This window comes from Neoarius graeffei, chromosome 19, assembly GCF_027579695.1.
Source record: "Neoarius graeffei isolate fNeoGra1 chromosome 19, fNeoGra1.pri, whole genome shotgun sequence".
In the NCBI taxonomy this organism is placed as follows: domain Eukaryota; kingdom Metazoa; phylum Chordata; class Actinopteri; order Siluriformes; family Ariidae; genus Neoarius; species Neoarius graeffei.
The window spans coordinates 19,482,489-19,499,932 of NC_083587.1; the positions used below are offsets into that span (position 1 = coordinate 19,482,489).

The window sequence follows — 17,444 nt, forward strand, 5'->3', positions numbered from 1 at the left end:
TTCAGATTTTTAAAATGAAGTGTAGTCATGGTACGTGGAATGTACTTTTACCTTGTTTGTTTGTTTGCTTTAGTAATCAGCACTATTGCAATTATAATGTAATAAAATTTTAAATATGCCTTTATGTTCATTCTGTCTCTTTGGTTTTAATTTTAATATCATGGCCACGTTCATACAGGCATCCAGAAGGAAAGGATGAAATGCTCATATCTAATTAGCAGGTACATAGAAGCAATAACTAATTTAACATTTCTCAAGTCAACACCTCAGTAATAAGATCAGATGTTTGTTGAACGTTTATGGAAGGAGTCTCCAGTGCCAGTGCACAGTTCGTAACATTCAGAGGTAAAGCTGCACGTTTCATTTGAGGAAAAAAAAAGAGTGGCTGTTGAAGGAACTACTGTTTATAACTGCTGTAAAGTCAAATTTCACTAACGTTCCAGTATTAACTGTAACTATAAACAAATAAATATAAAAGTTATGTCAGACAAATTAATACAAAAATGTTATATATTGCAAATTACCATGGTATAAATGGAATAAAACACTTTGGGGTGGTACCAGTAACTCCACTTCATCATACTACCCTGTTGATGATTATTTTCCCATAACAGCACACCCCATCACATTTTATTGCTTACTTCAATGTGAGTTCTAAGCCAGAATTAAGTTAAAAGTGGTTGGAGAGATATTGATAGTAATAATATATTATATTTCATTACCAGATGAAAGAATATGCTGAGTAACACACTGGCTGAAATTTCTTTTCTGAATATATTATTCTCTCTGAGATGAAATTTTATGAAGATTGAAAATACATGATTTGCAATATTCATACTTGACATGAACTTATCTGGAGGTTGTCTTGGCTTATGAGAGAGAGAGAGAGAGAGAGAGAGAGATGTTCTGTGGGGAGTTTGCATGTTCTCCTCTTGGGTTCCCTCCGGGTTCTCCGGTTTCCTCCCACAGTCCAAAGACATGTGGATTGGGTCATCTGGCTCCTCTAAATTGCTCATAGGTGTTAGTGTGAGTGTGAATGGCTGTTTGTCTCTCTGTGTTGCCCTGCGATAGACTGACGACCGGTCCAGGGTGAACCCCACCCAATGTCAGCTGGGATTGGCTCCAGCTCACCCATGACCTGGAATGGATAAGTGGCATTGAAAATGAATGAATGAATGAATGAATGTTTGCAAAGGTAATATGGAGATAGATCATCTTTAGTGAAGATTAGAGAATTACAATAGATGATGAGTCTCAGGCTGTTTTGTTTACACTACAGGGCTTTTACTTCCTCACCATCTTTGTGGGTCAAAGACAAGGAAGGCAAAATGTCCATGTCAACATGAGACTGTTTATTTGACCGGGCAGCCAGAGTCATCCAAAGAACATGGAGGAAGCATGCTGTTAGTTTCTTTCACAGAACGCACACCTGCATTTTATTTCCTCTGTATACTTTCAGTGGCACCAAACCAGTGTGTGTGTGTATGTGTGATTGTCTTTCTGAGAATATTGTTGTTTTCAAATACTTCAAGAATCTCATGAAATTCAGGAATCAAGTCGATCCGCATCTCCTGCTTAAATTTGTCAACCCCAGAGAAACTAGAAACATGTACACAGTTAAATATAAATTCAGTAGTTTTACCACAGGCAGCATGGTGGTGTAGTGGTTAGCACTGTCGCCTCACAGCAAGAAGATCCGGGTTCGAGCCCCATGGCCGGTGAGGGCCTTTCTGTGTGGAGTTTGCATGTTCTCCCCGTGTCTGCGTGGGTTTCCTCCGGGTGCTCCGGTTTCCCCCACAGTCCAAAGACATGCAGGTTAGGTTAACTGGTGACTCTAAATTGAGCGTAGGTGTGAATGTGAGTGTGAATGGTTGTCTGTGTCTATGTGTCAGCCCTGTGATGACCTGGCGACTTGTCCAGGGTGTACCCCACCTTTCGCCCATAGTCAGCTGGGATAGGCTCCAGCTTGCCTGCGACCCTGTAGAACAGGATAAAGTGGCTACAGATAATGAGATGAGATGAGATAATAAGGATCTGGAAACAAATGGAGAGGCACTTTAACCTCAGGAAAGTCTCTTTTTTTATTACTTATTGCCTCTAACCCATCATTCGCTCCCTCAAACATGGACAGCTTTTTTAATGCCTGGAAGGAGTTAGGTATAGTTAATATTGGTAACCTCTACGGTATGTCGAGGGGACTTTTGCATCTTTTGAAAAACTTCGGAAAAAATATGACCTACCCTGGACACACCGTTTTAGATATTTTCAAATCAGGGACTATGTAAGGGAGCATCTGCCTGGATTTGAAAATGCATCCCCTGATAAATTGGATGGGTGTTTGAAATTATGCACAAGTTCAGACCACGTAATATCCATCCTTTATGACAGACTGCAAAGTCTTCGTCACCCTGATATATCTAAGATTAAATCTGAATGGGAGAAGGAATTAGGACTACAAATTACTACTAACCTGGGACTCCATTTTAGAACATGTCCATACCTTCTCTTTAAATGCTAGACATCGCTTAATCCAATTCAAAGTCTTACATAGAATCCATTATTCAAAAGTGAAGTTACACAACATTTTTCCTGAAATTTCACCCCTATGTGATAAATGTTCGGGAAAGAAGCTGATCTGCTGTGAGTGTGAATGGTTGTTTGTCTCTATGTGCAGTCCTGTGATGATCTAATGACTTGACCAGGGTGTACCCCACCTCTTGCCTATAGTCAGCTGGGATAGGCTCCAGCTTTCCCGCAACCCTGCACAGGATAAGAGGTTACAGATAATGGATGGATAGTTTTACCACAGTGCTGTTGGATTCTCGATTCTGTTCTGTCACGGAACAGACAGGAGAGGAGATCAAGTGCGCTCAAACCACAGTTTATTAATAATGGGGGAAAAGGAAGTTGGGAGAATGTGTGTGTCCAGAGGCAGGAGAACTGAGAGGCAGGTGATGACATCTGAGGTCTCCCATCCAAGTACTGACCAGGCCCAACCCTGCTTAGCAGCTGAGAGCTGACATAGTCAGAGAGCTGTGGCTGTAGGGAGACAGAACTTGGGTTTCAGGCAGTCTCCAAGCGAGCAGTCCCTCAGCAGGCAGGAGTTAGAGAGCAAAGTGGAACACAGAGTCAATGGGACAGAAGGCAGATCAGGTTACCGGGGCTGGAGAGCAGACAGAGTCAAACGGAACAGAAAGCAGGTCAGGGTACCGGGGCTGGAGAGCAGACAGAGTCAAACGGAACAGAAGGCAGGTCAGGGTACTGGGGCTGGAGAGCAGACAGAGTCGAACAGAACAATTTCAGGAGTCAGAGTAGTCGGAACACAAAGCAGGTTATCAGGCTGAGAGTTGCAGACGATCTGACACTGAGGCTAGGGAGAACTGCAGCTTAAATACGCCCAGGGGGAAGCAGGTGATCGGCAACAGCCAATGACAGTCACTGAAAGTTAATAAGAGGAAGTGAGTGCGGGTGTGGCCGGTAATGCTGAGTGGAGATGTTACCTGAAGAGAGAAGCCCACAGGTAGGACCATGACATGTTCAGTCAGAATATGTTGATTAATTTTCCATAACCTCAGCTCTGACAGAAGCTGCAAATCACTGGTTTATATTTATGCCCTGATTCTAATAAACCGCCTGGCCAAAAGAAAGTCATACACTTTTAATATTTCATTGGACCGTCTTTAGCTTTGATTTCACCACGTCGTTGTTTCTACAACCTTATGCAAAATCACAACATTTGTTTCCACTGAGAGTTGCATTCAATCCTGGTCCTGGAGAACCCCTTGTTCTGCACATTTGTCTTTTTCCTGTTCCCAACACTTGTGTTGTAGTACTTGAGACCAGCCTCAAGAAAACGTTTTGAATTTTTTTTTCTTGTTTTGGAATTGGACGCATTTTTACTTGGTCTTGGCTTGGTCTCAGACATAGAGGACTCTCACTCTTAATACACACTGGTCATGGTCATGACTTGGTCTCAGTTTAGGTGGTCTTGACTACAACACAATCTTACACACCTGTTCCAACGAATCTGCTCATTAACTTAGTAACTGAGTTGAATTGGGTGTGTTAGTTCAGGAAAAATAATACACTGTGCAGGACTTGTGGTTCACCACTACCAGGATTTGACCTATAGTTTAATATATTAATATTCTGCATATAAACAAGACTTGAACCTGTTACGGCCTTTTACATCCCCTAAAACTACAATTTATCATCAAGTAACTATACACTTAGAAAAGCTGTAGGGTTTGTATATTTAAGTGTTTATATAGAATGCCTTTCTTGTCACTGCACAAATGTACAATGAAATTTAGTTCATCATGAGAGAACAAAGCTGCTGCATACTTGCACACCACCACCACTCTTGGGCGCTTCAGCCCAAGGCCATCCCGTGGTAACCTAACTACATGTCCTTGAACTGTGGGGGAAACTGGAGCACCTGGAGGAAACCCATGCAGATATGGGGAGAACGCGCAAACTCCACACAGAAAGTACCCCGTCAGCCGCTGGGCTCAAACCCAGAACCTTCTTGCTCTCAGGCAACAATGCCAACCACTTTCACCACATATATATAAAAGAAACATTTCTTAGCTACAAAAAGAAAGTGTTCCACTTGAGGGCCTCTTTCTAAAAAGGAAACATTCAAGAAAAGCTGAAGAACTTCAACAACCTGGGCTTCTGAATTAAACCTAAAATGATTATGCTACATGCTTAGAAATTGGTCTCTCTGGGTTCATTAAAGGTTCTGTGCAAACCCATACAGCAGAGGCTTTTCCTTTCTGAAAGGATCCCTTTAACTATCCAAAGCCCCACAAGGAACCCTTTTTTCTAGGTGAATAATATTACATTGTAATAGTGAGAGATGGAAATGTGGAACTATTAAAGGTGCAATCTGTAATTTTTTTAGACTTCGAAATTTGACAACTATATCATTTTAATAATCCTTCAGAAATACTCAGAGGATATTGTAACTCACCATATTACATTGTCCAGTGCAATAGATCTATTTTTCAAAAGCATCTGTGGACTTCCGGTGGGATGTGAAGGAGAGTAGACGTGTGAAGGGGAGGCTCCCGCTGTATGATACCTAACCTACATTTTATATCGACATACACGGCTTTTTTGGACAACAGCGGGTGGAAAGTGAGGAATAACTATTTTATTTATTAAGTATGCCAAGAAACAAGAAGCAAACTCCAGGTGATTCACCGCAACATCAGGATCAAACCGAGGAGTCCAACATGGCGGCAGCCCAGGATTCAGAGCCCGCAGTTTCGGCGGAGTTGCAACAGGCTCTACGGGTGCTGCTCAATGACGACATGAGACAGATGATTGAGACAGTGATTGGGAGGGCAATGGAGTCATTTAAAAAGTCTCTGGAGCTCCTGGAATCGCACTGTGGGGATCACAAGAAACGCATTACGGAGCTAGAGATGGGGCTTAGCGGCTACAACAACAGAGTGGCGGCTCTGGAAGGAATGTGCGAGAAGCTAGCAGCCAAAAACAAGGCCCTCTTCTCCCGCACCGAAGAGGCTGAGGAACGGAGCCGTAGATTTAATCTACGGGTTATCAACATTGACGAAAAATACCCGGAGGGCCAGAACGCTACTGAATTCATGTCCAAGTTCTTCGCGGAGGTACTGGGTGACATATTCCCGTCCCCCCCGGTCTTGGACATAGCCCACAGGATCGGTCCACTCCGGTGTGACGGCAAACCCAGGGTGATGATCGTGAAGTTCCATTACCTCCAGGATAAAGTCAGAGCCCTAGCAGCCAACCGAAACCAACTGGACTGGCGTGGAGAGAAGGTCAAATTCTTCGCCGACTACAGCCCTGCTACATCCAAGCAACGCACTTCTTATGCAAAGGTGAAATCTCTACTATTCAACAAAAAAGTTAAGTTTCGCCTCATCTACCCGTCGGTGCTTCGCGTGGATTATGAGAACCAGAGTTACAACTTCAAATCATCAGAAGAGGCTCAGCGGTTCTATGACCAACATTTCCCCACTGAATAATAAAGAGAGATATTTTCCTAGCGATGGATACTTTTACTTGTGAAGCATGATGACCACACACGATATTGCTTTTTACTTAGAAATTGGGAGGTTGTAATGTATGTTTGTACACTGCCTGGATGTGAGCTTCAATCCAATACTAGAGGATTTTCTTTTTTGTTCTATTGGTTCCTTTTGTCGAATTGATACTGGGAGCCTCCCCTAAGTGTTAGTGTTGAGGCCAAGTTAGAGAGATAGGAAGTTGATCAAGGATCAGCCAGTCATGGGTATTGTGTATAGTTTAGATTTTCTTTGTTATTGTTTAGGATAGGGTGGGGTGGGGGTGGTTTAAAGCGCTACTTATTATACAGCAATCACTTATGTAAGGGGCAGTGGTGTCAGTTACCAGTAGTTCTCTTTTTTTACCTTGATGCAGGATAAGTTCAGGGGTGTGAGCTTTTGCTCGTGGAACATTAATAGTGTCAACAATCAGATAAAAAGAGGTAAAGTGCTCTCCCATCTAAAATCTTTACAGGCAGACATAATGTTTCTGCAAGAGACACACTTGCCAAATGACACCCATGGTAGATTGAAATGTAAATGGGTAAGCCAAATGTATCATTCAAAATTCTCGATAAAAGCCAGGGGAACAGCCATTTTGATCCACAAGGGAGTCGCTTTTAAACATTTATCCACTATAGCAGATAAAAATGGAATGTGATGGTTTTGGGGGAACTACATTCAGTGCATTTAACTCTATTGAACATATATGGGCCAAATTGTGATGACTCTGAATTCTTTAGGAAAGTTCTAAGATTAATCCCAGATATATCAATTACAAACCTAATTATAGGGGGTGACCTTAACTTCGTATTTGATCGATACTTGGACCAATCTAACATTCATAGAATAACCCCCTCCAACTCATGCAAGCTGGTGAAAACATACATGGAGAATATGAATCTAGTTGACCTTTGGAGAACACTCAATCCGTTAGGTAGAGAATATTTATTTCATTCCAAAATCCACAATGTTTATAGCCGAATCGATTACTTCTTGGTAGATGGGAAAATGCTGCAGTATGCCTTTAATCCAAAATACCATAAGATTATAATCTCTGACCATAGTCCTGTCACCTTTTCTTTAAAGTTAGATTTATTCACAAGACCCCAGAGGAATTGAAGGTTTAACCCTCAACTACTTGAGAACAAAAAATTCTGTGAATATTTGGAATCTCACATTACTCTATTCTTTGACACCAATGACAAGGACGATGTTTCACCTGTGTTACTGTGGGAGACTTTCAAGGCTTATTTGAGAGGGTGCATCATTTCATACCAGTCCAGTGCCAAAAAACGTAGCAGGATTCAGGGCCGTACCCAGGATTTTTCAAATACCGAGGTCAAACATGGCTGACAGCACCGAAGCCCCCCGGCACAACTTAAATAAATAAATAAATAAATAAATAAATAAGGATAGATTTGGTGGAGGACGCATTTATTTTAATGATTCTAAAACTGTGGCACCATAACTGTGGTGTTTTATCTGACATAAAAGTAGAAAAGTAGTGAACTCTTGAACTGAGTATACATACCTAAAGTACCAGTTACCTAAAGTATTGGCATTATTTACATTGCAGCATACACATGACAGAAAGGGTGTGAACTGCTGAATTGTAAGCTTTAGTATTACACCTTATAATAATAGTGTGAGTGAGTGTGTGTGTGTGTGTGTGTGTGAGAGAGCGTAAGAGAGTTTGTGTGTTATTTGTGGGTGTCTGTATGTGTAGAGACATTCTGAGCAGTAATGTAAAGGCATCAGTCTATCTGGCTGTCTTGAATTGAGATCCATTTGCATGCATTCTCTGAAACAGAGTGTTCTCACCATTGCCTGTAATGTAAGTTTGGCTCACAACACATTTACTTTAACAATTCTAAAACTGTGCCATCAGAACTGTGGAGTTTTGTCTGACATAAAAGTCAAAACTGAACTGAGTGTATTGCTCAGCTACCTGAAGTATTGGCATTATTTACATTTCATTATCTTAAATTACATTAGAATGTAGAGCTATTAGTTCTGTGTGAAGACTATGCATTAGAGAGAGTGTGTGAGAGTGTATTATTTGTGTGTATGTGTGTGTGTCTGTGTGTGTGTGTGTGTGTGAGTGAGTGAGTGAGTGAGTGAGTGAGAGAGAGTTATGAGAGAAAGAGAGAGAGAGAGTTACTAGAACAAGCCCGTTTACTCAGCCCTGCACAGGGCTGCCTGTGACAACGTAGTTTTGAATGTTTCTCGAAATGCTAACTAAAATGTAATAGGCAATGACAATGAAACATTTCCCCTTGGAAAGTTGGCATGACACCGCTGAACGGTCTGCCACTGCACTGACAATATTTTCTCACCTTCCCTCCTTCTCTTTCCCTGCTCTTCTGTTGGCTGTCCAAACCTTAATTAAGTTTGTTGCAACTTTTTCATTTTGCACTAGGGTAAAGCTCTATAATGCTATGTGACTATTAGCCTACGTTAGGTTAGGTAGGCATATGTGATAGAGCGTAGACTACACCCTGCCTGTTTTATCCAAAAACCCAACTTCCCCGGCCGACACTAGCATAGGCTACGTCACGTGATGCTGCGTTAGACACGGCAACGATAGAGATAGAGGCTAAGCCCATGTTTACATTAGACCGTATCAGCGGATCATCAGATTAACGTTTTTAAAACGATTAGTGTGCACACAGCAACACCAATACACGATTTGCGTGCACACAGCAATACCAATACACGGATACGCTCGGCTCCGCAGGCATCCTGCGCTCCAAATCACTCCGCCCTGAACAGCGAGTGCCCTCTGGAGGGTGCGCACTCCGGCCCTGCGCAGCTCACAGAGCGCGCGAGTGAAGTGAACAAGCTGTGATTCGGGACTGAGCCGCTGTGTGTGTGATCCCAGCGCACATCACTTACCACTTGCAAGTGGAAGGATGGCAAGCCTAAAGACAATCATAACTACACAATGGGCAGTATTTGCATCAGTATTTGCAGTATTTTCATACTTTTATACTCTTTAATGAAAGGTGATACAAGGCGGAAGTCCGCACCGTTTTTCAGCAGTCGAGTCACATGACCAACGCCAGCGAATCAGGAAGGTGGATGTCACAGTGACGTTGTCCAATGAGACGCCAGCTAGAGCTCAGCACAGCGTATCCGCGTATTCTGAATGTTTACACAGCACCGGAGCTGACACGATTTGGATTGAATACGTGGACGCTGGCGGATTCCCGTTTCCCAGTGTTTCCAGGCGGTTTAATGTAAACGGACAGTGCATCCGCGAAGAAAACGAGACAGATACGGTCTAATGTAAACGTAGCCTAAGAGATTTCAGATGACATTAGACAAATGTAAATTTTATTGGGGGGAAATACAGATGACATGTGGATGCGGACGCTGCGTTTTACATTGATCACTGCTCGAATTCAGCGTAGTCCAATTTGAAATTTCTGAAAAAAATACCGAGGACATGACCTCAGTGTCCTCAATAGTAGTTATGGCCATGGCAGGATTGAACAATTAGAATTGGAAGAAAAAATAAAACAATTGGATTCGGACAATGCTCAAAACCCCACAATTGAAAAGCATAATGAGATCTCTGCACTCAAATATAAACTTAATAATTTGTTATCTGACCGAATAAGTAGAGCCTTGCAATACACAAAACAAAGGTTTTTTGAATTTGATGACAAACCACATAAATTGTTAGCGAGTCAGCTACGCAAATTGGAAAGTGACAGGAATATTCATAAAATAAAATCTGAATCCGGAGCTTTTTATACACTACACGAGGACATTAATGCCGAATTTAAAATGTTCTACGAAAGGCTGTATTCATCTCCGAGCAGTGCACTGCCAGGGGTAATGCAATAATTTCTGGGTGACTGCAAATTGCCAGAGTTAGATCAGGATGACCGTAAATATTTAGATGCAGAGATCACCTGTGAAGAGATCATAAAATCTATCAAGTCGCTGAGGAATGGCAAAAGCCCAGGGCCAGATGGCTTAAGCAATGAGTTATATAAACAATTTAGTGAAGTTCTGGCTCCCTACCTCCTTAGATTATATAATAGAGCCATTGAGGATGGCACCCTCCCTTCTACCATGAACGAAGCCATAATAACTCTAATCCCCAAGAAAGGCAGAGATCTAGAAAAGGTGAGCTCTTATAGGCCTATCTCTCTTTTAAACACAGACCAAAAGATCTTAACCAAAACTCTAGCAAGATGCCTCAGTACATGTATGGGAAAGATGGTGCACCCGGATCAGACAGGCTTTATACCCAAACGGAATTCATTCTACAATCTTAGACCCCTTTTCAGTATAACACATTCCCCCAATGACCCTAAGGAGGAACTTGTAGTTCTTAGTCTCGACGCAGAAAAAGCGTTCGACCAGGTAGAATGGATATACTTGTTCTTAGTAATGGAAAAATTTAAAATTGGAGACAAGTTTATTGCATGGATTAAATTACTGTACAGCAACCCCAGTGCTCGGATCCTGACCAACCAGACACTGTCTTCACAATTTGCACTTGGTAGAAGCTGTAAGCAAGGATGTGTACTGAGTCCCCTATTATTTGCTTTAGCCCTGGAGCCTCTTGCACAAACAATTAGATCACACACAGACATACATGGGTATAACACAGCTTACACTTCAAATAAGATCTCTCTCTACGCAGATGACATATTACTGTATGTGACTCAGCCCAAGACTACAATTCTAAAAATTTTGGAGGTAATTAATCTCTTTGGAACTTTCTCCGGATATAGAATCAATTGGGATAAAAGCAAGCTCATGCCAATACAATTTACAGATGACGAATGGTTGAAGCGACTCCCTTTCAGAATAACCGCGGAGAAATTCACCTATTTAGGAATTGTAATCATGAAAAAACTTGAAGCCCTGTTCGATGCAAATTTTACTCCTTCAATTGACAAACTCAAAAACTGTATAGAATTTTGGAAAGCACTACCAATCTCCTTACTAGGCCAACTGAACGCTGTTAAGATGGTTTTCCTTCCCCAACTTCTTTATCTCCTGCAGAACATACCAACATTTATCACTAAAACCTTTTTCAAGAAACTAGACTCAATAATCTTACCATTTATCTGGAACTACAAGTCACGCAGAATTAAAAAAGAACATCTATGTAAGCCTAAGGTGATTGGTAGACTCACTTTGCCTAACTTCACAGCATACTATTGGGTGGCCTGCCTTCGCTCCGTGTCCTTCTGGCTGGATGACATGTCTCTGTCGTCTGACTGGTTGGAGATGGAGAGGGAGGACTGCCTGCCCTACTCAATTGGTGCAATTATTCTTTCACCTGTGGCAGTGGATAAAAGCTGTTACAGACACAACCCAATAATACACAATATAATAAGGATCTGGGCGGCACAGTGGTGTAGTGGTTAGCGCTGTCGCCTCACAGCAAGAAGGTCCAGGTTCGAGCCCCGTGGCCGGCGAGGGCCTTTCTGTGCGGAGTTTGCATGTTCTCCCCGTGTCCGCGTGGGTTTCCTCCGGGTGCTCCGGTTTCCCCCACAGTCCAAAGACATGCAGGTTAGGTTAACTGGTGACTCTAAATTGAGCGTAGGTGTGAGTGTGAATGGTTGTCTGTGTCTATGTGTCAGCCCTGTGATGACCTGGCGACTTGTCCAGGGTGTACCCCGCCTTTCGCCCGTAGTCAGCTGGGATAGGCTCCAGCTTGCCTGCGACCCTGTAGAACAGGATAAAGCGGCTAGAGATGATGAGATGAGATAAATCATAGGTTAATTACTTATCAAAGTTGAGTGCATTGGTCCATTCGATCAGCTCATTTACCTCCTGTTCTACGATGGTCCCGGGTCCGAGCTGCTCGACTCCACATGTCATACCAATAGCTGAAATCTCCACCAGCCCTGCTGTGTCTCTGTGCTCAGTATGAGTGTGCAGAGCCCCTTCACCATACAGTACCTGCACACCAGGGAATGTGTATCAACACTATCATAAATGCCGTCGAATGAGTTTGCAGTGGTGGAATTCAGTCCTTTTGCAGCTCATGTCTTGAGTGACGGGGTCTCCATGAAGGCAAATCTTTCAAGAGAGACCATACAGAAAACAAAATTTTACACACACACACACAATTAAAGGGGCAGCTTCATCCTCCAAATGAAGCTGTCAGAGAGCGCACAGCACTGGGCCAGTCTAAAGCTGCAAGGGAAATTGACAGGTTTAGCCTTTGCAGATCATGCATTGTCACACTCTGTGCTCTCTAACTGCTCCGTTGGTGAGGACATATTAATGTTTACCATCAAAGCCCGCCTCCAAGTCCTCCCAATGAAGTATAACTTGGCCACCTGGTATCCCCATAATCATGACCCACACTGCATCCTTCACTGTTCTACTGGAAACCCACACAGACACGGGGAGAACATGGAAACTCCGCACAGAAAGGCCCTCGCCGGCCATGGGGCTCGAACCCGGACCTTCTTGCTGTGAGGGGACAGCGCTAACCACTACACCACCATGCCGCCCCCTATGATTTATACACTGGTAAAATGCAGATATATACACTCACTGGCCACTTTAACAGGAACTTCTTGTTGATTCTAAGATTCCTGTTCTTGGCTGCAGGAGTGGAACCTAATGTGATCTTCTGCTGTTGCATGCTGAGATGCTTTTCTTCTCACCATGGTTGTAAAGAGTGACACATAAATTGCTATGAGTTCCTTCCTGGCAGCTTGAACCAATCTGGCCATTTTCCTCTGACCTCTCTAATCAACAAGGTGTTTGTTTCCATCTACAGAACTATCGCTCACTCGATGTTTTTTGTTTTTCGCACCATTCTGTGTAAACTCTAGAGACCCCAGGAAGGAGATCGGTAGTTTCTGAAATACTCAAACCAGTCCATCTGGCACTAACACCCATGCTACAGTGAAAGTCACACTTTGAGATCACAATTTTTCCCATTCTGATGTTTGAAGTGAACATTAACTGAAGCTCTTGATTTGTATCTGCATGAGTTTATGCGTTGTGCTGCTGTCAAGGGATCGGCTGATTAGAGAACTGCATCAAACAGGAAGTGGATGTATGGGCATTCCTAATAAAGTGGCCAGTGAGTGTGTATATTTTGTATATATTTAAAATGATGTGTGAATGAATGAACATGGTATAAATATGGATTTTTCTTCCACTTGCCCCCAGAAATTTTTCTGTTATCCTCCTGTTTGTTCTGGATTCGAGGATGTGCTGTTGTAGGAAAATAATCAGTGCTAGGCTGGAGCGATGATGTATAGTTTCTGTTATCATATGTATCAAGTGTTTTATTCCTCATTCTTCTTATACTACAGCAGTTTCCAATGCTCATGATTTTTTTATCCATTAAAAAATGACATTATATTCATATTTAAAAGTCACATTTTAACCTCTGGCTCTTACAAACCTCTGACACTGGAGACTCCTTCCATCAATGTTAAATAAATATCTCTTCACAGAAAACATCACTCTATCAATGATTATAAGTTCCTCTTTGGTAAATAGTGACATGTTTTGGTCTTAGAACTGTCACGATAGAAACGATAATGTATGACACAACATACATTTTATCTGATTATAGTTGCATTAAGTTGTAGAAAGTTTCTGTTATTATTTACGTTATAGCAGCTATAAACAGTTGTTCCTTCACTTTCTTTTGAAGTGAATTAAAAAAAATGTAGCTTGGGAAAAAATGCCAAATAAACATCCTCACACAAAACTTCAAGATATCGTTTATTATATGTCATTAGGCTTAGATTACAGGAAGTCTCCACCACAGGAATAAAACACTACCAAGTCCCTGTGTAAGCTGTTGTTCTAGAAACGATAATATATTCTAATGAGCACATTAATATAATACTATATAATTAAAATAATCCTTCTGACCAATCAGATTCGACAGTTCATGTGATTTATGTCTGTTTGGGGGATGCAAACTTTTGAGCTGAATTACTGTAGTATTTAGGATGAGCATGAATTATTGTGTTTTGTAAATAAAATAATCAAATAGAGATGCATTTTGGGCGGCATGGTGGTGTAGTGGTTAGCGCTGTCGCCTCACAGCAAGAAGGTCCGGGTTCGAGCCCCGTGGCCGGCGAGGGCCTTTCTGTGTGGAGTTTGCATGTTCTCCCCGTGTCCGCGTGGGTTTCCTCCGGGTGCTCTGGTTTCCCCCAAAGACATGCAGGTTAGGTTAACTGGTGACTCTAAATTGAGCGTAGGTGTGAGTGTGAATGGTTGTCTATGTGTCAGCCCTGTGATGACCTGGTGACTTGTCCAGGGTGTACCCCGCCTTTCGCCCGTAGTCAGCTGGGATAGGCTCCAACTTGCCTGTGACCCTGTAGAAGGACAAAGCAGCTAGAGATAATGAGATGAGATGCATTTTCTATCCAGAAACTTTGGAGTGTGCAAACTTTTGCACTCGACAGTCTAATACTATTACATTTGAACATGAATGTGTTTTTATTTCTTCAGGTATATAAATGAATGGAAGCTTGTGGGTACCAGGAACTCTTCAGTGCTCCAGAAAGGTATTGGCAGCAGATTTCTTTTGTTTCTTTAGATTTCTTTTAGCAGCCTCTGCTGGTTGATTTCTGACATGTCCACCTCTCTTTGTAGATAAGCAGCAGGTTCCCTCTGCTCACGACCCCCAGGAGTTCTCCCAGCTCATGTTTCCAGTCTGAATCAGCCAGAATACTCAAGAGATACAATGCCATCTGCATGTCACTCTATTAGCCACAAGAGAGCACATTGTCATTTTACTGCAGCTTTATAAAAGTGATGTAGTGTATATGTGATTTGTTGTACAAATATAAAATATAAGCTGTTTACAGTAGACTGTATAAGGCTGTAAATCTGTTCCGCAGTGTTAATACGCACTAACAGGAAAGATCTCCCATGCTGAAGAGTTCACTTCCAGCTCGGAACTTTATTCTTATTTATAATCAGGACTGAAGCTGAACTTAACAGTGCTTTAGATCTCATGGGCATGCTAGATCGAATATTAATGCACATAAACATATAAATGTGATCTTTCACTATACTTTGTATTTTATATATTACAACCCCGATTCCAAAAAAAGTTGGGACAAAGTACAAATTGTAAATAAAAACGGAATGCAATGATGTGGAAGTTTCATAATTCCATATTTTATTCAAAATAGGACATAGATGACATATCAAATGTTTAAACTGAGAAAATGTATCATTTAAAGAGAAAAATTAGGTGATTTTAAATTTCATGACGACAACACATCTCAAAAAAGTTGGGACAAGGCCATGTTTACCACTGTGAGACATCCCCTTTTCTCTTTACAACAGTCTGTAAACGTCTGGGGACTGAGGAGACAAGTTGCTCAAGTTTAGGGATAGGAATGTTATCCCATTCTTGTCTAATGTAGGATTCTAGTTGCTCAACTGTCTTAGGTCTTTTTTGTCGTATCTTTAGGGTTGCCACCTGTGTCTGACAAAAATCCTGGACATTTCAACCATCCAATCGACCTTTTTGCTTGTAAGCAACGGCGCCCTTCGTACATCTAACCCAAGACAAAAATTGCCCTTCTACGCTGAAATTGTATTGCTCTAATTAGTAAAAATGACCCTTTTGCTAGTTATTTGTTTAGTTAATTGCTTTACATAATATAGCAGGTCTTCATTATTTTGGTTTATTTCCAACAGTTTTTGGTTGTGGACACCTGGGGGCAGTAGTGGGCACAGGTAAAAGGGGAATACACAATTAAGTTCTGTTTGTTTGCTTATGTGGAATAAAAATAATCTAATTTTTAATTGTATCTAAGAATACCTGAATGTAACAATGTAAGGTGTAGTGTCAAACAGCTTACCTGATTGCTTAGAGTGTGGTGTGTGCTTTGCTTGTGCTTGCCTGTGCCTCTGCTGCTTGCTGCTCTTGGCTAAACAAATACATAGGAGGACATGTAACTGATATAACTGGGCACATACAGTACATACAGGAGTATGTACTACACTACACTATTTCATTTAATTCACCAAAACCTTACCTAATCTTCCATTTATATTTGGTGTTTTTCTTTGCTGCTGCTATGAGTCCTGGCTGATTTTCAATGAATGTCTTGAACTCAGTACAGGACAACTGAAAGTTTAGCCTGACTTGAAGCTCAGCCTTCACCATTGCAACAGAGAGTCTGTTTCTTTTATCAGTCCAAGCATCCTCCATTGCCCCTTATCCACCAAAGCAGTTCCAGGGCTGGTTCGGGGCCAGTGCTTAGTTTGGAACCGGGTTTTCTGTTTCCACTGACAAAGAACTGGCTCTGGGGCCAGAAAAACTGGTTCCAGGCTAGCACCAACTCTCTGCTGGGCCAGAGGAAAGAACCGCTTATGTCAGCGGGGGGGGGGGGGGGGGGGGGGGGGGGCAGAGTTGTTAAGACCAACAACAATAACAAGACCGTGAAAGATCGCCATTTTTAAGCGACGAGAAGCAGCAGCTGTACAAACGCGAAGTCATCCATTATTATTATTATTGTTGTTGCTGTTGCTGCTGCTTCTTCTTCCGTGTTGTTTTTGCTTTGATATTCGCGCCAAGGTTTATGTAAACGTAGCGCCATAACTGACGTATACAGCGACGTAAGTGACGTATACAGTGACGTAATGACGTGGCTCCACTTAGCACGGCGAGCTACGGAAAAGCAAACTGGTTCTCAGCTGGCTCGCAAGTTGAAATACACATTCTGCCTATCATGTACAAAAAACTGGGACATTCAGTGTCCCGGATTTTTTTTTTTTTCCGGGACAGACCATGAAAATCCGGGACAATCAGGAAAAACCGGGACAGGTGGCAACACTACGTATCTTCCGTTTTATGATGCGCCAAATGTTTTCTATGGGTGAAAGATCTGGACTGCAGGCTGGCCAGTTCAGTACCCGGACCCTTCTTCTACGCAGCCATGATGCTGTAATTGATGCAGTATGTGGTTTGGCATTGTCATGTTGGAAAATGCAAGGTCTTCCCTGAAAGAGACATCGTCTGGATGGGAGCATATGCTACTCTAGAACCTGGATATACCTTTCAGCATTGATGGTGTCTTTCCAGATGTGTAAGCTGCCCATGCCACACGCACTAATGCAACCCCATACCATCAGAGATGCAGGCTTCTGAACTGAGCACTGATAACAACTTGGGTCGTCCTTCTCCTCTTTAGTCCGAATGACACGGCGTCCCTGATTTCCATAAAGAACTTCAAATTTTGATTTGTCTGACCACAGAACAGTTTTCCACTTTGCCACAGTCCATTTTAAATGAGCCTTGGCCCAGAGAAGACGTCTGCGCTTCTGGATCGTGTTTAGATACGGCTTCTTCTTTGAACTATAGAGTTTTAGCTGGCAATGGCAGATGGCACGGTGAATTGTGTTCACAGATAATGT

The 17,444-nt window shown here is 42.2% G+C and overlaps 1 protein-coding gene across 1 annotated transcript in view; it reads left to right on the forward strand.

The window, feature by feature from the left end:
* Nucleotides 1-15,132, forward strand: part of zmp:0000000991 (uncharacterized) — a 39,216-nt gene extending 24,084 nt beyond the window's left edge. Inside the window, exons 4-5 of the mRNA XM_060899799.1 lie at nucleotides 14,520-14,575; nucleotides 14,664-15,132. Coding sequence (XP_060755782.1) covers nucleotides 14,520-14,575; nucleotides 14,664-14,728 — 121 coding nt within the window. The 3' untranslated portion in view covers nucleotides 14,729-15,132. The remainder of the gene's footprint in view (nucleotides 1-14,519; nucleotides 14,576-14,663) is intronic.
* Nucleotides 15,133-17,444: the final 2,312 nt, after the last annotated feature.